This window comes from Loxodonta africana, chromosome 4, assembly GCF_030014295.1.
Source record: "Loxodonta africana isolate mLoxAfr1 chromosome 4, mLoxAfr1.hap2, whole genome shotgun sequence".
Taxonomy (NCBI): Eukaryota; Metazoa; Chordata; class Mammalia; order Proboscidea; family Elephantidae; genus Loxodonta; species Loxodonta africana.
The window spans coordinates 12046976-12070819 of NC_087345.1; the positions used below are offsets into that span (position 1 = coordinate 12046976).

The window sequence follows — 23844 nt, forward strand, 5'->3', positions numbered from 1 at the left end:
AACAATATTATATTAATTGTTCAATGAGAAACTAATTTACTCTGTAAACTTTCACCTAAAGCGCATGCATGCGCGCGCACACACACACACACACACACACACAAAGTTTACAGCCAAGAAAACCCTATGGGTCAGTTCTACTTTGTTGCCTGGGGTCACTATGACTCGAAATTGACCAGGGCTTCAAACTGGTTTGAACTGGTTCAGTCATGGCTGACAAAGCAAAATTGGAGAGACCTGAATGTTTTTAAATTTGGGTGATCCAGAACCATAACCAGAACAGGAAAAACTACAGGTCGAAGCCTTGGAATAGGAGACTCAGAAGAGGCATAGTGAGCCCTTTCAGGAGCCGGATGCATGAGATTGGATTATTACCAGAACTGAGGAGAGTGACACACATTTAAAGCACAGCAGTCAGCCACCATCGTTGAGCCTAGCACTGCTGTTTCCAACTCTGCACAGAATCCAGTAGGCAAGAGATTTGGTTGCTATGCAACACATATGCTGCCCTTGTTTTCTAAAAGGGAGATTAAGTTTCTAGCAGGGCTTCAATCCCCAATTTTTCCCATTCTGGTATGGTTCTGGGTACCATACTGGAACAGATTTGGATCTGTTCCAGTGTAGCCTAATCAGCCATCAGCCATGACTGCACCAGTAAGAATCAGTTCAAAGCCCTGAAACCAACTCAAAGGCACCCCGCAACAAGGAGTCCCTGGGTGGTGCAAATAATTAATGAGTTCAGCTGCTAACCAAAAGTTGTAGGTTTGAGTTCACCCAGAGGCGCCTTGGAAGAAAGGCCTGGTGATCCACTCCCAAAAAATCAACTATTGAAAACCCTGTGGTGCACAGTTCTACTCTGACACACGTGGAGTCACCATGAGTTGTAAACAACTTGATGGCAACTGGTTAAGGACTCTTCACACATGGGAACATGATTTTATTGAATAGGCAGAATCTTTAGGCACTATAGAGCTGGGTTTTTGGATTATTCTTTAACGATACTTTCCATTCTTGTTGTTGTGTTGATTCCGACTCATAGCGACCCTATAGGACAGAGTTGAAATGCCCCACAGGATTTCTAAGGAGCGGCTGGTGGATTCGAAATGCCGACCTTTTGGTTAGCAGCCTGAGCTCTTGACCACTTCACTGCCAGGGCTCCTTCCCATTACTAAGACCCCTAAATTTTGCAGATGGGGAGTAGCAAACCCATTTCAATAATCCAGGTGAAGACAAAGGCCTAAACAGTTGGGGTAGAGAGGAGAGGGTGGTTTTAAGTGATGTATAATGGATGGGACATGGTGACCACATGGATACTGGGGATGAGATAGAAGGTGACTTCAAGGCTTCTAGCGTGTTTGACTGGATGGTGATGTCTTTAAGCAAGATAGAGGCTACAGTTACAGGGGGAGGAGTCATTTTACAGAAATAGAACATTTAACTATCAGGGTATCTGAGAAAAGTTCAATTCTCCTGTAAGTATAGGATCTGATAGTTTCTACTTTTGTGTAATGGATAGTTTCATATCTCATAATGCAAGATGTAGGCATAATTGGTGTTATTGTTAGGTGCCATCAAGTCGGTTCTGACTCATAGCGACTATATGTACAACAGAATGAAACACTGCCTAATTCTGGACCATCCTCACGATAGTTGTTATACTTGAGCCCGCTGTGGCAGCCACTGTATCAATTAGGGTAAAAAATTGCTAAATTGAGATTACTTCTGACCAACAAGAAAGAACTGGTTGGGTAAAGTGGAAGAAATGAGACTCTTTGAAGAAAGTGACCATGCTGTTTCAGACTTCATCGTAGCTGGGTTTAGCCAGAAATAACCCCTCACCTGGAGGAAGATTTCACAAAGTTAAGAGAAAGGAAGAAGCCTCCATGACAGGGATTCTAAAGGGAGGCAGGTGGCCAGTTTGTATTTGAGAGGAGTCTGGGAAGGACCAGCCTCATCAGAGACCAGGGAGGTTGTCAGGTTGGCAAGAGATGTCCTTGGAAGGAGTGCCAAAGATCAAGCAAGTCTAGCTGGAGCTACAACACAGCACTGGGATCGGTCAGAGGGATGCATGCAAGGCTGTTAGCAGAAAGGAGTTCAAGGGCAGAAGCAGAAATGGGACTACAATATGAAGTTACAGACTATGTGAGTCCCAGTTTAGAGGGCTGGGCAGTAGGCTGACCTGGGGCAAGAGGCTCACAAAGATATTTTCCAAAAGTAGGTCAAAAATTGATCCAAACTCAAGGTAATTATGAGCCCAAGAGATAGAAAGGGCCACATGAACCAGAGACTACATCAGCCTGAGACCAGAAGAACTAGATGGTGCACGGCTACAACCGATGATTGCCCTGACAGGGAACACAACAGAGAACCTCTGAGGGAGCAGTGGGATGCAGACCCCAAATTCTCATAAAAAGACCAGACTTAATGGTCTGACTGAGACTGGAAGGACCTCGGGGGTCATGGCCCCCAGACCTTCTGTTGGCTCAGGACAGGAACCATTCCTGAAGCCAACTCTTCAGAGATGGATTTGACTGGACAATGGGTTGGAGAGGGATGCTGGTAAGGAGTGAGCTTCTCGGGTCAGGTGGACACTTGTGACTATGTCAGTATCTCCTCCCTGGAGGGGAGATGAGAGGGTAGAGGGGGTTAGAAGCTGGAGAAATGGATATGAAAAGAGAGAGTGGAGGGAGGGAGAGGGCTGTCTCATTAGGAGGAGAGTAATTGGGAGTATGTAGCAAGGTGTATATGAGTTTTTGTGTGACAGACTGACTTGATTTGTAAACTTTCACTTAAAGCACAATAAAAATTATATATACATAAAAAAAAAATCGGTCCAAATAAAACCCCGAGAGTATGGACCCCGGGCACCCTTCTAGCTTAATAATGAAGTCACTCCTGAGGTTCACCCTTCAGCCAAAAATTAGACAGGCCCATAAAGCAAAATGAGACTAAAGGGACACACCAGCCCAGGGGCAAGCTAGAAGGCAGGAGGGAACATGAAAGCTGGTAATAGGGAAACCAAGGCCCAGAAGGGGAGAGTGTTGACATGTCATGGGGTTGGCAACCAATGTCACATAACAATATGTGTACTAATTGTTTAATCAGAAGCTAGTTTGTTCTGTAACCTTCATCTAAAGTACAAAAAAAACAGTCCAAATAGGAAGAAAAGGGATATTAAAGAAAACAATTCAACTACACAGGGAATCAACTCTCCAGCAAGTTATGATTTGAAAAAGTCATGACCAAAACACGGAACATAAACAAGGAATACAAAAGATGGGCCGAAGACTTGGAAGATGAGTGAAAAAATGTCAAATACCAAACCAAACTCGCTGACATCAAGTTGATTCCGACCCATGGTGACCCCATGTGTTACAGAGTAGAACTGCTCCATAGGGCTTTCTTGGCTGCGATCTTTATGGAAGCAGATGGCCAGAGCTTTCGTCCATTTTGCCTCTGAGTGGGTTGAAACCAAGGCTTGGAACTGGTTCACTCCGGTTTGAATCCTTGCTGAAAATTTGCATTTCTAACAAGTTTCCAAGGCGATGTTAATGCGGCTGGTTAGGGAAAAGTTCTCTTTTTTCTTTCTTTCTTTTCTACTGAAGTTTATCATAAGGCTTCTAGATTTGTTCCAGAATTTTTTTTTTCCTCATGAGGAAGGCCAATCACGTCTGAGGTGCATTGATAAGCAAACAGGGCCTAATGGGGTACTCTAAATTCAAAGGCAGCCACCTGATCTAATCAAATTCTCTCTTTTTTGCTGTTGTGCTTTAGGTGAAAGTTTACAGCTCAAGTTAATTTCTCACTCAAAAATTCATACACATATTGTTTTGTGACATTGGTTGCAATCCCCACAATGTGACAGCACACTCCTCCTTTTCACCCAGGCTTCCCTGTGTCCCTTCAGCCGGTTCTGTCCCTTCCTACCTTCTCATTCTGCTCTTGGACAGGAGCTGCGCATTTAATCTCATATATCTGTTTGAACCAAGAAGCATGCTCCTCACACGTTATTATTTTTTGTTTTATAGTCCTGTCTAATCTTTGTCTGAAAAGTGGGCTTCGGGAATGGTTTTAGCTCTGGGGGCCATAGTTTCGGGGGTTTCTCCAGTCTCTGTCAGACCACTGAGTCTGGTCTTGTTACGTGAATTTGAATTGTGTTCTACATTTTTCTCCTGCTGTGTCTGGGACTGTCTGTTGTGTTCCCTGTCAGGGCAGTCATTAGTGGTAGCCGGGCATCATTTAATTCTTCTGGTCTCAGGCTGGTAGAGTCTCTGGTTCATTTAGTCCTTTAGTCCTCTGGGCTAGTATTTTCCTTTCGTCTTTGGTTTTCTTTATTCTCCTTTGCTCCGAGTGGGATGGGACCAATAGATGTATCTTAGATGGCCACCCGCAACCTTTTAAAACCTCAGATGTTACTCATCAAAGTGGCATGTAGAACATTTTCTTTATAAACTATGTTATGCCAATTAAACTGATGTCCCCTGAAACCATGGGGGGACTAGTTCTGAAACCACTAGTAGAGCAGCGGCTCTCAAAATTTATTATACATGAAAATCTTGTTAAAATGTAGATTCTGATTCAGTATACATGGGGTGAAAATGCAAATTCTCAGTGGGGGTTCGAACCAGAACAAACTGGTTTGAAACCCTGCTTCAAACCATTAACCTTCAGGTTAGTAGTCACTGAAACCGTTTTCACTACCCAGGCTTTTTAGGAATGTTTTGAGAATGAATAAGGAAAACGTGTGGGCCTACTGGTAGTGACAGGTGGGAATGACAAGAACTGAGAACAAAAGAACTACCTGTAGTGGATTTTTACAGAAGAGTGGATACTAGAAGGATGTTGGAGAATCAGGCTCAGAAAACAGGCAGCAGCTGGGACCGTGGCCAAAATTATGCCACAAACCTAGTCCAGGAAGCCTTTGGCTGTTGATACTGTTAAACACTGAATGTCACAACCTGTTTTACCACCTGCATGGGGACCTGAATGCTGCTCACAGCCATGAAGGAAGGTAGGGTGTCTCTGATTAATGGAGGCCAGGTGACCTACCTTTCTCCAGCTGAAAGGAAGGTTGGAAAAGCCGGTAGCAGGCATGTTCAAAGTCTGTGATGGGAAAGAAACTCTGCTCCCATCTAGATGGGAAATTTCACTGAATTTCATTAAAAAACATTGGAAAGGGCTCAGGTCAAATCACTCATTTTGGCAGCATCATGGAGGGTGGGTTTACAGAGAAACTAGTGACAGGGTCACCTGTCAGAAGAAAGGGCACCAGTTTTGAGGACGAATGAAGAGGACCTGGACTCCATTACTGCAGTGGGGATGGAGGGCGGGGACAGATTCAACTGCAAGAACAGAATTACATCAGGTAGCCTTGTAGCTCTCCAATAAATAGTCCCTTTTGCCTAAGCAGAAGCTGGATTTCTGCACTCTACAGCCAGGAGTGCTGATTAACACCCAAGCAGAACTCTCTAAATACATGCCACCTTGTATGAGAAGTGTTCTTCATTACTGAAAATATTCAAACACAGCACAAATGACCACTTGAAATGGATTTAAGAGGGGATTTCTGCAGAGGGTGGTGGTCCTAAAATGATAACCGCAGCAACAATAGCAGCCACCTTCATCTGAGCACGTGGATGCCGGTTTGGTAACTAAGTGCGGAAGCAAGGTATGAGCCCAGGTTTGTTAAGCTCCAAAGTACTTAACTACTGAGGTTGAGGTTCTCAAACTTTAGCCTCAGAACCCCTTTCAAAATCAAAGACCCCAGCGTTTTTGTTTTTTGTGGGTTATATCTAGATACTTACTGTCATGGAAATCAAAACTGAGAAATTTGAAAGTTATTAAAAATAAACACCTATCATGTTAACATATTTTCATAAAAATAACTATTTTTTAAACAAAGATAATTGGAAGAGTAGCATGGCTTTGTATTTTTGATTTAATAGACGACAGCTGGGTTCTCATACTTGCTTCTGCATTCAATCTGTAGCAATACATCATTTGGGTTGAAGTATATAGAAACCTGGCCTCGCACAGATATGTTGTTGGAGTTGGAAAAGGAAGGACTTTGTGAGCTCTTGAATGGGCTTCAGGTACCCCCAGGGGTCCTCAGACCACACTTTAAGAGCCACTGCATTAGACTGTACTGGTTCCCAATTAAAGACAGTATCTAGCCTTTAAATTCATATTAGAATGAGCAATTCTCTCCATGCCCAAGACATTTTCAATAAATCGCAAAGGGTGGTGGTGATGACGAAGGAAGTGTTAACTCTTTTAAGTGACACCGTTTTTCAATTTGCGTTCATAAATTATTCCTTTCCTGGCCAAGATGACATATTACTTTTCAATGTTTTATTTTTCCAAACAAAGAAGCGAACGCAAGAGGTCATACACAGTCAACGTTAACATCTGTACAGTGGTTTTCCTTTTACAAAGCTTCTTCATGTACGCTGTGAGGTGATGACATTATAGGTGAAGTTATACTTGTGAGACCATTTTACAGAGGAGGAAGCTCAGAGCTGTGAGGTGACAAGGCTGCTGTCAGTACCCAGGCTGGGGAACCAGTGCTCCGAGTCGGGTTTTGGGACTCTGAACCCCACCCATATTTTTCCGTCATGCAAAAGGAAGACAGTGCTGGTTGCCGTTTCCAGGTGCAAGTGACCTACCTATTTCCTTGCTTGGACTCCTGGGGACCAAAAGCTGTGCGTGCAGGACAGCTCTGCTCTGGCTCTCATGAGCAAATGCTTCCACTTTCAAAAGCTGGTTTTCCAGCCTAGAAGAGGGGACCCTTTATTTTATTGTATTGTATATTTCATTATGTTAATATATAAAACAGAAAATATTATAATTATGTATACTATATAATTATGTTACATAATAATTATATTATTTATATAAATACTATATAATAAAATTTTGTTTTATTATATATAAAATACATCATATATTTTATTATAAGTTCACTTTTTTCACATACACAAGAGACGGCATTTGTTTTAGAATCCAACCAGACTTTATTTGACACAGAATACAATATGGCTGCATGAACAGCAAACTGAAAAGACAAAGCAGAAAAGACATGGTTCTATTTAATATATAATTAAGTAACATGAGGGTAAGTCATTAAATGAAAACAAAACAGTTAAGCTTGATAGAAGAATTCACTTTTTCTAGTGCCCATACCTGAAAGACAAAGTAAATTATTAATTCCACTGAAGTTTCCTGTTTGAGACTATAATATCTGCTTAAACGCACGAGCAAACTTAGTTTGAACTTTGGAAAAAAACGTACATGACCACAGGTGTGGTCCAAGATTGGGTTATGACACGGTCTCTGCCCCTTTGCTGTGATACCCCTCTCATCTCCCCATCCTTCCTACCGTTTCTTACCTACTAACCACAGGTCGAGTAACGTTTCGTTCTGTTATACGGAAGGTCACCATGAATTGGAGCCAACTCGACGGCAACTAATAACAACAACCCCACTTCCTAGCAATGGGTTCCTCCCTGTGACTCAACCTTACCTACCAGACTCTCCCCCTAGGCACCAGTCAGATGGTAGGTGGTATTAGGAAGGTGAGCGGGCAAGTCAGAGCTGGGAGCTGTGAAAGGGAACCCCACCTGTTGGCTCCACTCAGCTGCTCAGCATGAGCTTTGGGCTCCCCTACCTAAGGCAGCCTATTTTCACTTCTCCTCCAATACTCAGGTAAGTTTGGATGTAAGGCAATTACTGAAAGCCAGTCACTGAACAGGCTTCGATTTCAAAATCCAAGCTCTGATTACATTCAGCACTATAGAAAAGAGAAGTGTGGAGAAACTACACATGTATTTCAGGAGGTTTCTCATTTCCCAGAAGCCAAAATTTGGTCTCTTTCAAGATCACAGAACTAAGCAAGGCCAGGCAATTTCTTCCATGTATAAACATATTTCTTGAACACAAAACCAAAACCAAACCAAACCCAGTGCCATCAATTCTGACTCATAGCAGCCCTATAGGACAGAACAGAACTGCTCCATAGAGTTTCCAAGGAGCACCTGACGGATTCGAACTGCCGACCCTTTGGTTAGCAGCTGTAGCACTTAAAAGACTATGCCACCAGGGTTTCCTCTTAAACACAAGATCTTCATTATTATTTTTCATCATACTCTGCCTGGTTCTTTTCGGGCAATTGGCCTCTAATTAAACTAGAGAACCTCTTATTCTATGGCTAGAAACTGGGGCACTAGAGCTCTGGACCACTGCATTCATCATCCTGAAGGACTGTGGCATAGATTAGATCCCTTAAGGACTTTTCATAAGAAACTACTTTAAAAAAAGAAGTCCTAAAAGCTGTCTGCCCCATTAAAGAGTGCTGTAACTTGTTCCCCATAAATTTGTTTTCCCAGTGCACTGACAACCACTGCCAAAACAGCCACGGCTGAACACAGCGGCAGCATCAAAGCCCAACGTGAGAAATTCTTCGCACTCCCCTAGTTCTTAGAGTTTAGCCCTTGGCATGGGCTGTGGACAACAGGAGACAGTTTGGGTATAAAATGGAACCTGGAGCGTGCTCTAGTGCAGAGCCAATTACAAAGGTCTCTTGAGACCTTGGAAATGTGTTTCTGCCTTGACTTGTGCTACATCACGGTTTCATTCAGAATGTAACTTCCCCAAGGACAGGGAAGGACTGCTCATACGTTTTTATATCTTGCACAGTACTTAGCATTGCTGAACGGAGAGCAACAGCATGAGTTAGATACTGAGTGTCTGGCAGGTTTCTTAAAAGATGAGCACGATCCCACTTTGGAGAGTGGTGTCTGGGGTCTTAAACACTAGCATGCAGCCATCTAAGACGCATCAATTGGTTTCGACCCACCTGGAGCAAAGGAGAATGAAGAACACCCAAAGATACAAGGTAATTATAAGCGCAGAAGACAGAAAGGGCCACATAAACCAGAGACTACATCAGCCTGAGACCAGAAGAACTAGATGGTGCCTGGCTACAACCGATGACTGCCGTGACAGAGAACACAACACAGAACCCCTGAGGGAGCAGGAGAGCAGTGATATACAGATCTCAAATCCTCATAAAAAGACCAGACTTAATGGTCTGACTGAGACTAGAAGGACCCTGGAGGTCATGGTCCCCAGACTACCTGTTAGCCCAAGACAGGAACTATTCCCAAAGCCAACTCTTCAAACAGGGATTAGACTGGACTACGGGGGCAGCTCCTGTCTGGATGGGAGATGAGAGGACAGAGGGGGTGGTCAGGAGCTGGCCGAATGGACACAAAAACAGAGTGGAGAGGAGTGTGCTGTCTCATTAGCGGGAGAGAAACTAGGAGTATATAGTAAGGTGTATATAAATTTTTGTATGAGACTGATTTGATTTGCAAACTTTGACTTAAAGAACGATAAAAATTAAAAAAAAGAAAGAGCAAGCATTTGATAAGACTTCCAAAATTCTTTATCAAAATAAACAGTAAAAGTCTAAAAGCAAATACTTGTGCAAATAAAGGATTTCCAAATATTTCACAATAACTCCATTTTTCATTTTTTAAACTTAAGAATATTAATACTCATATTTAAATAAAGATCATTTCCCCCATAAAAATGCAATCAAGAATATAACCAATAATTCAACAGAAAAAAAATGAGCACTATATATATATACACACACACACACACACACACAGGCAGTTCACAGAAAAAATAGGAGACATAAAAACAGATGAAAATTTGCTTAACTCATTCAAAATTCAGAAAATGGAAATTAAAACAATGAAACACCAAATCCCACCTATCAGATTAGCTGAGATGAAATGTTTGATACTACGGTATCGGCGAAACAAGGAAAAAGGGGCATTCTGTTTCACTGGTTGGAGGGAAAAAAAAAATCTGACAATATTTATCAAAAAGTAAAAATGTACACACTCTTTTACCCAGAAATTCCTCTTTTGGGAATTACTGCTACAGATACACTTGCACACATCCACAAAGATTCACAGGGAAGGATGTCTACCCCTACACTGCTTTAACAGCCAAAAGCCAGCAGCCCAAATGTCCATCAACAGCACCATCAATCACAGTCCACTTGCAGAGATACTTCGCAACCACTAGAAAGGTGGTGGTCATTCAATACGTACGAATATGAAAATCTCCAGCATTTGCTATAAGTGAAGAAGCAAAGTGAACTAGTGTATAGGATCCTCACATTTATGTTACTAAGGGAAAAAAAAAAAGTATATATATACATACATACCCATAGATATGCAAGTATATGCATACAGATGGTCAGAAACGTTCCTAAGAAGCTGCTGCTGATAGCTGCCTCCGGTCTGGAGATGGAAGTCGGGGGCCTGAGATGGGGGACTCATTTTTTGTGGTGTACCCTTTTCCGCCATTTCATTTTTTAAAAACTTACCACGTTGTGTTTTATTTAAACAATAATAATAAAAATTAATCAAAAGAGATCCATAAATGCAGTATCAGAATTAATCGGCATGAGATAAACCAATGGAGCATGATAGGTGGCCACAATTCTAGCCCAAAGCAAAGAAAGCTGACAATTAGAGACGGGTGTGATTTGAGCAAGATTTAAAAGCTGGCAGATTTCCACATTCTCTACTTTCACAGACCCTAGAAGGTTGGGAAACTCTAGACTGCAGACTTGTAATGCAATGTTGTAATGCTGGGTAATCCTTTCTGAATTGTCTACATAGCTGAGTCTTTGTTTAATTAACCAAAAATTAGTTTTAAAAAACAAGGCGTTAAACAAACAAACAAACAAGACATATCCCACGTCCCGATCTTCTAAGACGACATGCCCTCCAGTGGGAGGTGAGTCAGACACTGACACTGACCGCAAAGTCCAACCTTACAAACGTCCAAACAGCCAGAGACACCTACTTTTGGAATTCCCACTCTCTGTTGTCCAACGGGCACACCTGCCGTGTTTTGAGCCAGCGAGAGATGCAGTGGAAATGGAAAGCATGCTGAAAGAAAAGAGACATTTCATTACAAATGACTCGGCACAGCTCAGCTACCTACTGCCATGTCCCTCACGGGGCAGTGAGGTGGGTTACAAAGAGCAGGCTGCAGCAAATGATGGTCAACACAAACAATGAGGGACAAACAGCTCAACACTGAAGACTACACCTTGTTTAGGTACGAGCGTATTTCCAGTGAAACATCTGCTAGAAATGTCATTGCTACTAAAGGTAGAAATCATTCAGGAAGGGGGCTCTACCAGTGAGTTCTCCCCTTTAAAGAAAGTTGGGAAGCGGCTCCTGGCCCTAGTCAGCCTATAAGGGGAGGCTTCTACTTGCTTCGGGAAAGGAGGCCCTGGTTACATGCAGGTTTCAAATGTTCCCCCCTCTTGGTCACTGCCCTCTGCCCACTCCCTTGGAGATGGGCACCCCAGGCGTAGAGCCTTCTCCTCAGCCCTAGGTAGTGTACTGTGACTACGGCTCACCCAGAGCCAATACACACCAAGTCCCCAACCTCCCTCCCGCACAGCTCAGCTCTGTTCAAAGGAACTTCACTCACTGACACACTGGTATTACAAGAGCTCAATAATCAGTAAGTCTTGAAAGAGCGAGGCACTGTTTGAAAAAGGAATGAGATAATAAATTGGGGTGGAAGCAAGTATTATGAGGGGCAAATTGCACACAGGCAGCTGAAAATACACCAAAGGGCCTATTTCATGATCTAGACAGGAAGTGAAAAGGCAAGAGTACCGAGAATACTGGTGACTGCAGCTGGATTTCAGACTTGGGGAGAAAGCAGACCTGTGTACCGGCTTTTGGAGTGGGTTATTATTACATAGAGCTGATTACGTGCGGTCTGCAATGGGCTCTGATTCTTCTCCCCTCGCTCATTAGGAGCAGAGTATTAAAATAAATTAGATAAGGGTTTCCCCTTATCTAATCTGTGACTGGCCAGGTGAGGTGGGGACAGGGGAGAAATGCTGACACCCCAACTAAACAACAAAGCTCTGCTGGCTTAGTTTAATAACAGCCTCGAAATCTAATCAGTATGTCTCCCAAAACGTGCATGGAACTTAAAGAAGAATGGTAGCATGGATTATTGTCTTGTGAATTGTCTCTTGACAAAAAACAAAAATACAGTTCAGTAATTAAGAGCAGAATCCACTACTAGTACATTACGGACACTTAACAGGACACCTATTCTCCCAGAATGACAGCCTTTTGGAAGATTCCTTTCCCGTTAACTCTCCTACAGTTTCATTGTCAAAAAGGAGAAAAAAATTGGCAGAAAGTTGACATATTTTCTCAGCCACCAGGTGGTGGGGACAGGGTCACCTAAGGGTATTCAACACCCCCTTCTCCACCTTCCACCTTCCCCATAAGCACTTTGCAGCAGTACAGGGCCTTTGCACACCATACCCCAGGACGGCAAACACCTGAGGGAAAGAGGGGCTGTAAGCGAGGCTCCAGGGCAGGTGACAGAATCCCTGGACACTTTCTGACCACAACTTTCCTCCTGTGAACAATCTAGGCTAGAGTCACAGGGACACTTAGCAGTCTCAAAGTACACTGAGTAGTGCTTCACAGTTTAGGGAAGATGTTAACAAGTATTACCTCATCCTGAGCCTCAGAGCAACTCTGCCAGGCAAGTATGGCAGATATTATTATCTTCTTTTAACATACAGGAAACTCGAACCCTGATAAAGTTAAGTGACTTGCCTAATTCATGGAGCTGGCTTGTAGAAGACCCAGAACTAGTACCTAGGGCCAGTCCCAAGGCTCGGTCACACTGTGTTGGCTCTCGGTGGCAGCTGGGCTAGTCTCTCCTTAGCCAAATTTAAGGGGGAGTCCACTCCCTTTTCCTCCCACCACAAAGTAACATGCTTCTGAGTATGTACCTGAATGACAGGGAGGGCAAAGAGCCCAATATATTTCTTTATCCCCATAAATGACAAAAGCTGTCCTCTGGCCAATAAACTGCCCATAAGGGCCTGCCAGAGAATTAAGAATGTGTACCACAAGACAGCCTTACGCTGACGGGGAAAAGGATTGATAGCTACCATCTACTGAGTAACCACCTCCTCAAACTTGTATTCGTTTATATTTACTTAATCAACACTTTTGCTTACCATGTGGTGGGTACTGTCCTAAGTGTTTTTAAACATTTAATCATTTAATCCTGATTACAACTCTGTGCTCTACTAGTAATCTCTTTTACACGAGGCAACACAGGCTTAGAGATGTTAAATACTTGGTTAAATACTCTGCCTGACGCTGTGTATATTCTCCACAACAACAAAAATATATATATACACACACTCTGCCTGAAATGGCTTAGCAAAGAAGTTGCAGACAGGGCAGGGTGGTCTTGCTCCAGAGCCTCTCAGCCCATGCCATGCCAGAAGCTGTGGGTCCTCTGTCCCCATGGCACAGGAGACCCAGAGCAGGACAATTTTAGTTTATGTGACTGTGACTCTACAGCAATTAGGGTGGGTTTTTAACACGTGCTAGAAATTACATATTCAATGTCTGTTAGCCTTCACGGCTGTCATACCCTGGAAGGCTGTACATTCATTCCAACAATGCTGTACAAAACATTTCCGACATGAGCCATGTTAAAAATAAAAAAAAAAAAAACTAACCAAAAACCTAACTCATTACAACACTTAAAACACACATGTGCGTGCACACATGCGCAGACACACACACACACTCTCAAACACTCAACTTATTCACCAAACTTAGTTCTGCAAAAAGTTTGGACTGAAAAAAATTTTTTTTATTCAGAAGTAAAGATTTTCCCTAACAGGCGAATATTCCAGACTGCACTACAGGCTTTGAAGGCAATTTCCCCCAAGTGATGATAATAAGCAGGGCTGCTTTGTAATTAACACACTCCAGTGGCTCCTTGCAATAACTAATAATGTTTATCCTTAACAGCTGAATAGCACAATGATTTATAATCTTTTTTTACTATTTGTATACCTTTTGGGAGAAAGGTTGGCTAGTCATTTTTTTTCCTAGTTATTTTCAAGACAGGCAAAGCAGGAAAAGTGGTAATAGGTTTACAAGCCATACTGATAGGTAAAGATGTTTCCTTACGTTACAGACTCCCCAAGCAACGGTACACTCTTCCGAAGTAGCAGACGCCTGATTAGCTTGACATTCTATGCCTGTGGGAACAAGAGCAACAAGATCACTGGACCTCAGGAGCCGCCACCTTTCAACCTACAGGAGCCAATAACTGAACAATTACATGATGGGAAAGGGAGCAGACCTCAGAAAACTGGCAAGGGGTTAATTAGTCATAATAGGTTCTTTTTTAATAACATTTTATTGTGTTTTAGGTAAACGTTTACACAGCAAATTAGGTTCCCTCCTAACAATTTTTAAACGAATTGTTCTGTGCCAATCGTTGCAATTTTCACAATGTGTCAGCATTCTCATTATTTCCATTCTTTTTGTTGTTTCCATGGATCCAGCTTCCCTCCCTCTCCTTGCTGTCTCATCTGTGCTTTTGAGTAACTATTAACTGTTTGGTCTCATTTAGTTATTGTTTAAGAGAGCACATTACTCACGGGTGATATTGTTTATTTTATAAGCCAATCTATTATTTGACTGAAAGGTGACCTGCAAAAATAGCTTAGAAAATACCAAGTTCACAGGATATCTTACGGCGACAGTCTTGGGGGTTCCCCTAGTCTCTATCGGTCCAGCAGGTCTGGCCTTTTTTAGGAATATGAGTTTCATTGTACATTCTTCTCCTATTTTATCCAGGAGCTTCTATTGTGTCCCTGGTCAGAACAGTCGGTAGTGGTAGTTGGGCACCAGCTAGTTCTTCTGGTCTCAGGTTTGAAGAGGTTGTGGTTCACGTGGGCTATCAGGCCTGTGGACTAGTTTCTTCTTTGAGCCTTTGATTTCCTTTATTCTTTTGCTCCATATTAGTATAAGCCAATAGTTGTATCTCAGATGGCCACTCACAAGCTTTTACGACTCCAGGCGCTACTCAACAAACTTGGATGTAGAACATTATCTTTGTGAACTATGTTATGCCAAATGACTAACCTGTCCCACAAGACTATGGTCCCAAGCCTTGTGACCCAGTAAACGATCCCGCGAGTTGCTTGGATATGTCTAGGAAGCCTCGAAACCGTGCCCCTCCCTATGTGGTCTGTTATATGTGGATATATGTGCAGCATACACAAACATGTATGTACATGTGCCTACAGATACAGCTATACATGCGTGTGCATGTACTCACACATGCCCTCCTATACACGTGTGTATCCAAATCTACCTACGTAACCACACAGTTTTTTAGTTATTATTATTGTTGCAAAATTGTACGTTGTAACATTGACTGAAATGGTCCCATTTTCTCATGTACTTCTTGATGTCTTCATTTACATTAGTCAAGTTGTGCTGACATCATACACATTTGGAAGTAACAAGTATCTACTATAGAAAGTGGTTCCCTTTCCCTCTCGCTCCCACCCCAGGTAATCATCAAAGAATTCTGCTTTCTGTGTGTATATCTATTCTTGACTTTTTATAATATTGGGACCATACAATATTTATCTTTTTGTAGTTAGCTTATTTCATTCAACATAAAATGTCCCCCAGATTCAAGTTATGTTTTGCAGCCTCATTATTCTTTACAGTTGCGTAGTATTCCATCGTATGTAAAAAAAAAAAAAAAAAAAAAAAAAAACACCACAATTTGCTTATTTATTCATCCATTGGTGGGTACTTAGGTTGTTTCCATCTTTTTGCTATTACAAATAATAATGCAATGAACATAGGTGTGCATATCTCTATCCACGTCACTGATCTTCTATCTCTAGGACATATACCTAGGTTTAATGGATCTAGGATATTTCTATTTCTAGCTTTTTGAGGACGCGCCATACTGTTTTCCATGGTGGTTGTACCATTTTACTATAATTGGTTCTTTTAATGAATGTAGAGGATCAGCAAAAAAGAGGAAAACACTCCACGAGATGGACTGACACAGGCTACAATAATGGGCTTAAACACAGTAATAACTGTGAGGACGGCGCAGGACTGGGCAGCGTGTCATTCTGTTGTATAAAGGGTCACTCTGAGTAGGAACCAACTCGATGGCATCTAACAACAACAATGAATGTGGGAAGGGTGAAGAATAGAGAAGGCAGCTACGCAATCTGTCTGCTTTGCAGCAATTAATCTCCTATCTTTGTTTAAAAACAGAAACACATGGAAAAGGCACGCTTCAATTCTGAGCATAACCTCACTTACTAAAATGGAAGTGATTTCTCCTATTTTAGTAAACTCTGAAAGCTACCTCATAACTCATTTAAACTTTTCTGAGAGCTGGGATTTTTTTCCCTGTTCTTGGTGAATGCTTCCTCTTGGGCCCTTACCAACCCAGGCTTGCCCACGTGAAGGGCTAGCTGGGTAACGAGTTTCAATCCCTAACGGGGGCAGGTGCAAAACAATAGGGAGTGAAGAGACCTGTGGCAAACTGGACAGTACGGCCTGCCTAAGGGCATTACAATTCTTTATAACAGTGTTAAACAAAGCAAATACCAGGCCAACGGGTCAGAGCTGGGCCCACAATTTGTGATGTTTATAGTCCTGAAGTGATCTGTCTGATGAGTAGAGCAAATTACTGCAAATGTACCCAAATAATCCATTTCATAGAGGGAGAAGAGAGGGGAATTTGAATAGAATAAAAATCTGACTGAGATAGAGAACTGATGAGTAAAGCTCTATGGGGACAGCTATTCAGAGAACAAGAATCAGTAATGTGTAATCTGCTGTCTCTGAAGGTGGTAACTAAATGGAGTCTCCCTTCTGAACAATAAAAAACTTCAGGAAAGACTACTTAATAAGAGACAATCACTTCAAACTACCATAGGTGGGAAATAGTAAAACTGTAAGAAAATAATGAGATCTTAACGGGTGTATTTGGTTTTCCTGGGTAAGACGTGGCATAAGATTTTTTTCACCTTCAAAAATAAGAAAAGGCAAAGGATGTGAGATCAGAGAACTTGCTTTTGTCTCAGAACAAACAGAGTAACTGGGTTTTTGCCTTCTAGTAAGAATGGAGGAGCTACGGTCTACACAGCATCATCAAGAATTTCTCAGGGCTGTGAATGCACCACTATATTCAAAGGAAAGGCACAGCAAATAAAATCCTTCAGGTTGGACCCTCTAACTTAGATGAGAGCTCTGTATTATGAAATTTGCTAAAAAGAGCCATACTTTTTATTATTCCTTAAGTTAAAAAAAAAACTGCTTCAATGTCCATGATCATGTTTAAGGTTTTTTTTCAGTCTTCCTTTCTAACTTGTGGACACAGCAGTATTAACCTAAAGAATCCCTCAAGTCCCATTCAGGACAGAGTCCTTTCCTTCCTCCGTGCTGTTATTAACCCATACCTAGGACACTCCCCTCCTCCCGTTCCATCACTGTAAATCCCTTCCAACCCTTCAAGATCCAGCTTGAATTCCTACTTCTTGGGTGAAGCTCTTCCTTACTCTCCCAAGTGGACTCTCCTTTTAGCACTCGTAACACTTATTATTTATTACAGCATTTATCTATTGCATTGCCATTATCTCTTTACGTACCTAACCTCTGCCCTGTCCCCTTGAAGTTCCTGCAGAGGGACCCTGTCTTTCTATGCTAAGTACACAGTAGTCTCTCAAAAGGCAAACAGAAACCAAGGCTCTAAGTAGAGAAAATGGGGGCCAGATACATATTTATTCCTTACCAAAAAATTCTTAATAAGGAACAAAAATACATGGGAGGGATAGGATTGTAATCCAGGATTCCAGATAAGAAGGATACGACATGAAAAATGATTAAATACGAGTGTAAAATGTGCTGCCACGGTAGTGTGTCTGAGCTTCTGGTGTAGAACGGGAGTATAGGAGTTGAGTCAAGTTAGTTTAAAGAGGGGAAGGAAGTGTTCACGGCCAACTGGGACCAGACAGACAGAAGCCGTGTCTAACGGGTTTCTCTCACATCCCTGCAAAGGCGGAAGCTTATGTCACATGATTTAAAACGTCTGGGGACTTTCAAACTTCAATACAAGTCCATTACCACCAAGGGACTGGGAAGGAAGCAGTGGCTTCAACTTGGGAGGTGACAGATTTCATACTCAAAACATCAAAAGAGACTAACTTCCTAAGGGCAAAGGCTGGGTCCAAGCCCTTCTGGATGCCCTCTTACTCTGGGGTAAGATCCCCAAAGGTAATGGAGAAAATAATACCTAGCAGATTATGAATTTCAGTAAAAACCACCAAGAAATGGGGCAATGTAAAACCAATGTAACACTCAAGTGGGGCACACAGTAACAATACAGACTCAAAAGAAGTCTTCACACCAAGAATACTTTTTAAAAGAGTCTGACTGGGGAAAAGTCATCTAAAAAACAAACTCATCGCCGTCAGTCAGTTCCGACTCACAGCAACCCTAGAGAACAGAAGAGAATTGTTCCCATAGGATTTCACAGGCTGAAATCTTCACAGAAGCAGGCTGCCACATTTCTCCCACAGAGCGGCTGGTGGGTTCAAATCGCCGACCTTTCAGTTAGCAGCCGAGTATTCAACTACTGTGCCACAAGGGCTCCTTGGGCAAAGCCATAGCCACTTTTATTTATTTAAAACTATGTGTCTAGTTATTTGGAGCCCTGGTCTCTTCACAAAAATTATAATCCACTTATTTCCGTAAGGCAGGCAAGCCCAGTAGCGATGACACGGCTTCTCATTAGTGTCTATTATAAAGAAAAGGTATGCTTCTTATGGCTAAAAGCTTGATCTCAGTCACTGCTTTATCCTGGTGCATATCCCCAGCATATAAATATTCACTGAATAACGAAAATAAGTTGCTTAAAAAGAAAATACTTCCAGAATTTTTTGTCATTGGAGTTCAATATTCTGCTTCTTTGTCTGACATTTAAAACCTACCAAGTTATAAAACTTGTACCTAATTGAAGGTCGACACTGATGCCTCGAGCATTAAACTTGCTCTAGGAAGACAGACTATGGATGGCCTTTGTCTTTTGTGGTCCTCCCAAGAAATGCACTCCCTGGTATCCAGAGAGACACACAATGACTTAAATACAGAGGTTTAAAAAAAAAAAAAGAATTGAAGCTACATAAAATCACTATTTTCAGAAAGGAGCCCCAAGGAAGTAAAATATTCTCTGGGCACAACTCCTTGTGAGAATGCAAGGCACAGAAATGGACAAACATGTAATCAAAGACCCCACCCAAACATATGTGTAACTGTGCACGTGTTTTTCTGTGATGGGCACCTTCCATCTACGTGAAACGTCACGGTGGCCACTGATCTGCTTCGACTGCAGTGTGAAAAGGTAAACACGGTCAAAGCCCAGAGAAACCACGGGCAGTAAACTGCCAACACATGCCAAGATTGCTTTCCAACACAAAATACTGATTTGTGCTTTCTAAGTTCAAATACTCACAGATTATCCCCCTATTCTGGGTTATTATTATTTATTCAACAAATATTTATCAAGAACTTACTGTGTACTAGACACTATGCTAGATGCTGGGGCTATAGCAGCAAACAACATGGATGTGATAGAAAACCAACTAAAATAACAGTTACTAAAAGAAAGTATAGATGTCCTGGGAATACTGAACAGGAGAACTGTCAAAACCTGTGTTTGTGGGTATGTATGGTTAGAGAAAAAATTTTTGATCAAGTTCAAGGTGGCAGCTAAAGGATGACTGGGTTACTCCTGCATTGTCCAACAGAGTGGCCATTAGCCCCATGTGGCTACTGAGCACTTGAAATGTGGCTGAACTGAGATGTGCTCTAAGGGTGAAATACACACTGAATTTCAAAGATGTACGGAGTATCAAGGAGCCCTGGTGATGCAACGGTTAAAGCGATCAACTACTATCTGAAAGGTCAATGGTTCAAAACCACTGCTGGGCTCCATGGGAGAAAGATGTGGCAGTCTGCTTCCACAGAGATTTACAGCCTTGGAAACCCTATGGGGTCACTATTGAGTCATAACTGACTTGATGGCAGTGGGTTAGTGAGTTTTTACGTAGTACCAGGAAAAAAGATTGTAAATGAACTTGTTATTTTTTACACCGATTACATGTTGAAATGAAAATAGTTTGGCTCTAGTAGGTTAAGCAAAACACATTATTAAAATTCATTTTACCGTTTACTTTATTAACATGAGCAGTAGAAAAATTTTAAGATTATATATGTGTTCCCACTTGTGGCTCAGTGATATCGCGAAACGCTGTGCTAGACAAAGGGGAGGGTAGGGAGGTATTCCAGGCACAGAGAAGAGAATACGGAAGGGCTCTAACAGAGGGCGTGGACACTTCAGCAATGGAAAGGAGGACAGAGAAACTACCATAGTGAGTGGGAAAGTGGTTGAAGAAGCTGGAGGGGCAGGTAAGTTATTTAAAAAGTAAATGCCCATAATTTCAATTCTAAAAACTTAAAGTTCCTTTGTCCCATGTCTGATCTCAACAACAAACCATTTTAACACCTGGATGAAAAAAGTTAATTTCAACTGTTCTTAGTGTCAGAAACCCTGATGGCGTAGCGGTTAAGTGCTACGGCTGCTAACCAAAAGGTCGGCAGTTCAAATCCACCCAACGTTCCTTGGAAACCCTATGGGGCAGTTCTACTTTATCCTATAGGGTCACTATGAGTCAGAATTGACTCTATGGCAATGGGTTTGGTTTGGTTTTTTGGTTCTTGGTGTAATCAACCTTCTTGCCCAGTCAACAGCTATAATCAGATGTAGTATGTGTTAACCACCATGTGTAATGAAATATATGGAGATTAAAATAAAATTTCTTTAGTGCAATTGCCTATTTAGAAGTTGGTGGTGCTATCCTCTTTACAACGTTTGGGGCTAAAATCAAAAATCCTTACTTCTTAGGTTTTTCTTTATAAATGCTGCCTAGCAAAAACTAGCTCAGATAGAATATTTTAGCTCCAAGTTTAGTTTCTTCCTTTCGCTATTTCTGCCTTTGAGTCTGGGTAGGAGACAAGAAACATAAAGAGAAAGCATCAACAGTGCCTCTGTGTCCACAATTCATTCTAAATGTGGCCTTGCCATCTTTAGATTGAGTAGATCTATTTTGAGAGCTGGGTATGCCTCCAGGACAACATAAAAACCTACTCTATTTTAAACACACCAAAAGACTAAATGCAAAAGACCCCAAGCACTTCTGACTATGCTTTATAACTCTCTCTGTGACCAAGAAAACTGGTCACATCAGGATAGCCACAATCCCTGTAACCTCCTCAACTTCCTCCCCTCCTCCTCCAATTACTTACAAAGATCCATAATGTGGTTCCTGCAGATGGCACAGTTATCAACCACAATATCCCAGGCCCAGAGGGCTACTGCATTCCACTGCAAAGAGAAAAAGGGGAACAATGCACTCTCCTTGTAACATAACATACACACACACACACACTTCAAGTTGCATACCGCAGGAGCAGTTACCATCTCTTTGGCCACAGGGACCACCAAACAAAACAGTTTTTTCATATTACTCTTAGTTATTATATCAAATGACAACAGTAAAATTCATGTATATTCTCCCAATCTCTCAAAGGCTGATGTATGAACGCAGAATTTAATGTATCATCTTTGATTTTCTCCCTATAGCTTAAAATAATTTAAATCAGTCATATTAATGTAAGCAAATCACGAATAATTTTTAAGTGCCTGTTCTGGCATTAATAAGCACAAACTTGCATTACTGTGCAGGTTCCCCAGGCAGCTGCATAAGAACTCAGTATCTGCATAAATACCTGTGCTGCAAGGCAGCTTTGGAAGGCTGAGTGGGGAGGGGACAGCTAGGAACAGAATGAACTAAGATGATGACTGGATCACAGCATGGGTGATCGTGGGATAAGCTGGATAACTAACTACCCACTGTGTCAGTACACATAACAAGGTCATCACTCGAATCCTATGAAATCACTCCATAACCAACTCTAGAAACCACTAGAACTTTGTTTAGTTCCTACCATCAAATAAACTGATGCTCTCAACGCTTACATGCTTAGACGTCTACGTTTTGTTAAGAGAATTCTGACAAAAGTTTATCTAAAAGTGGTACTTAATTCAACCTTCCTGCTTCTGCCGCTATAAATACTCTGAAGCTCCCTTTTCATCCACTAATTTGGTGCCACCCCCAACACCATCTCCTTCAAACCTAATTCTCTCTGTGTCTCATAACTTCAGCACTTTTCATCCCACACCTCCAACTTCGGGGGAAAAAAAAGCGAGTTCTTTTATTCTTCAACATGGCTGCGGGCTGTAATTGAGCAGGCAGTGCCCACAATGAGCCGCCAAAAAGCACTTTGGATGGGGAATGTCGTCCGTGTTCAGACAGGTCGTCCAGGAATAACACCTTTCCTATTTCAGAATCCTCATTTTGAACAGATTTATTTTATCTTAGGTGGGAATCGACACATTTCTCCCAAACTGTTGGCAAGCCTAAAAGGCAAAGGCATTTCATGCAGAAAGACACGTTACACATTCATGTTTTCCCACTTTTACCAAGTCATTCTTTACTAGCACTCAACCCTCCCTAAATGCCACAAGGCTTGGGTTCACATTTTAACGAATTCCACTATGCTTTCTTCTTTGTGGTGGGGAGCGTAAGGAGGAACTCTGAGCGTGACGGGGAACCACAGGGCTGGCAGTGCTGTGTAACAAACCAACAGACTTCTTAGCAGAGCCAAGCTTCTCACTTGAGACACTTTAACTCAGCGGGGTAAAGGCCAAAGAGAGGGTTAATGGAGGCCTCGACTGCGCGGGGACCAGTAGGGCACCCTCAGAATCAGAGAGGCTCCCAAGCTACAGAGAAGGGCGGGGCAAGGGGATCACCAGCCCGGCTCAAAGGCCTCCACTGCGGTAGGACCTCGGGTTCCCGGCTTTCGCCGCACTATCCCATCCTCCACACACCGCAGTCGCTCCGACTCCCCCATCCTCACCCCACCCACTCCTTCCTCCACCCCTCAACCACTCCAGTGACAGCTCAGGCGCTTGGCTCCCGCAACCAAATCACAACCCCGCCTATCCCAATAAGCGCCTCCGTGATTGGCCCCACTGCTTCACGGCGAAACCAACACTGCCTCCGACACTGGGCCGCCGTCACGCTAATCAACGCTAAGGCCCGCCCCCCAGCTTCCTTTCGTGTACCCGGTCCCAGGAACGCCCTGAAATGAAGCCCTTTCCTTCGCGCCTCGGTCACCCTCGGGCCTGCCAGCCAGATCCGCGCCTCTCTAGCTTCTTTGAGGAAGGCGCTGGCGAGACCCAACCTTTTTCACTTCAAAGCGCTTCTTGCCCGCGCCGCTGTTGGTGCCGCTCGGGGTATCCACATCCATCGCTGCCGCCATTTTGGAAACACACTGTCTGGCGTCTGGCCACTGCGCAAGCGCAGGAGTGCACGCCTCACTGTCCCCCCCACCCCCGAGCCCCTCCTCCCGCGCCCCACCCCACACTGGCGCGCACGGGGCAGTAGGGGCGGAGCACATGGCCACGCCTCTTAAAGGCGCTGCTGCGGTTTCCCCCCCGCCTGGCGGCCGCGAAGGAAGAGGTGGTGGCCCGGGGTCTGGGGCGGGGCCGGGCGGGGCCAGGCCGACGTGAGCAAGCCGGGGGAAACGGTCGAAAGCCTCGCTGTCTCGCCCTCCCCCAGGAAGCCCCCGGCCCCACTCCCTTGCTTGGGGCGGCGGCTGCTTCCTCCTCCTCTGGCCCGACCTGCGGCCGCGGCCCGGCCCCGCCTGGCCGGCCTCGAGGCCCCGGGTCCCCGCCGCGTTAGGCCAGGGAAGGGGCGAGTGTCGGGCGGCCGCCTGCTGCCGAGACCCCACG

General features: G+C 43.2%; 1 protein-coding gene across 1 annotated transcript; it reads right to left on the minus strand.

The window, feature by feature from the left end:
- Positions 1–6989: 6989 nt before the first annotated feature.
- RBX1 (ring-box 1) lies at positions 6990–23422 on the minus strand. Its single transcript, XM_003419818.3, has 5 exons — positions 23295–23422; positions 21294–21372; positions 14070–14140; positions 10888–10973; positions 6990–7182 (listed from the first exon to the last, which is right to left on the minus strand). The coding sequence occupies exons 1-5, from the start codon at positions 23370–23372 to the stop codon at positions 7170–7172; spliced, it is 327 nt and encodes a 108-aa protein (XP_003419866.2). The 5' UTR covers positions 23373–23422; the 3' UTR covers positions 6990–7169.
- Between the last annotated feature and the right edge of the window lie 422 nt (positions 23423–23844).

Bases quoted from the DNA above. Each gene is read 5' to 3' on its own strand.
- RBX1 (XM_003419818.3), bottom strand. From the start codon at position 23,372: ATGGCGGCAGCGATGGATGTGGATACCCCGAGCGGCACCAACAGCGGC. The intron at 21,373-23,294 runs GTTGGGTCTCGC...TTCTCTTTGCAG, and splicing joins AGCGCTTTGAAGTGAAAAAG to TGGAATGCAGTAGCCCTCTG. The intron at 10,974-14,069 runs GTAAGGAAACAT...CTTTTCTTTCAG, and splicing joins TTGCTTGGGGAGTCTGTAAC to CATGCTTTCCATTTCCACTG.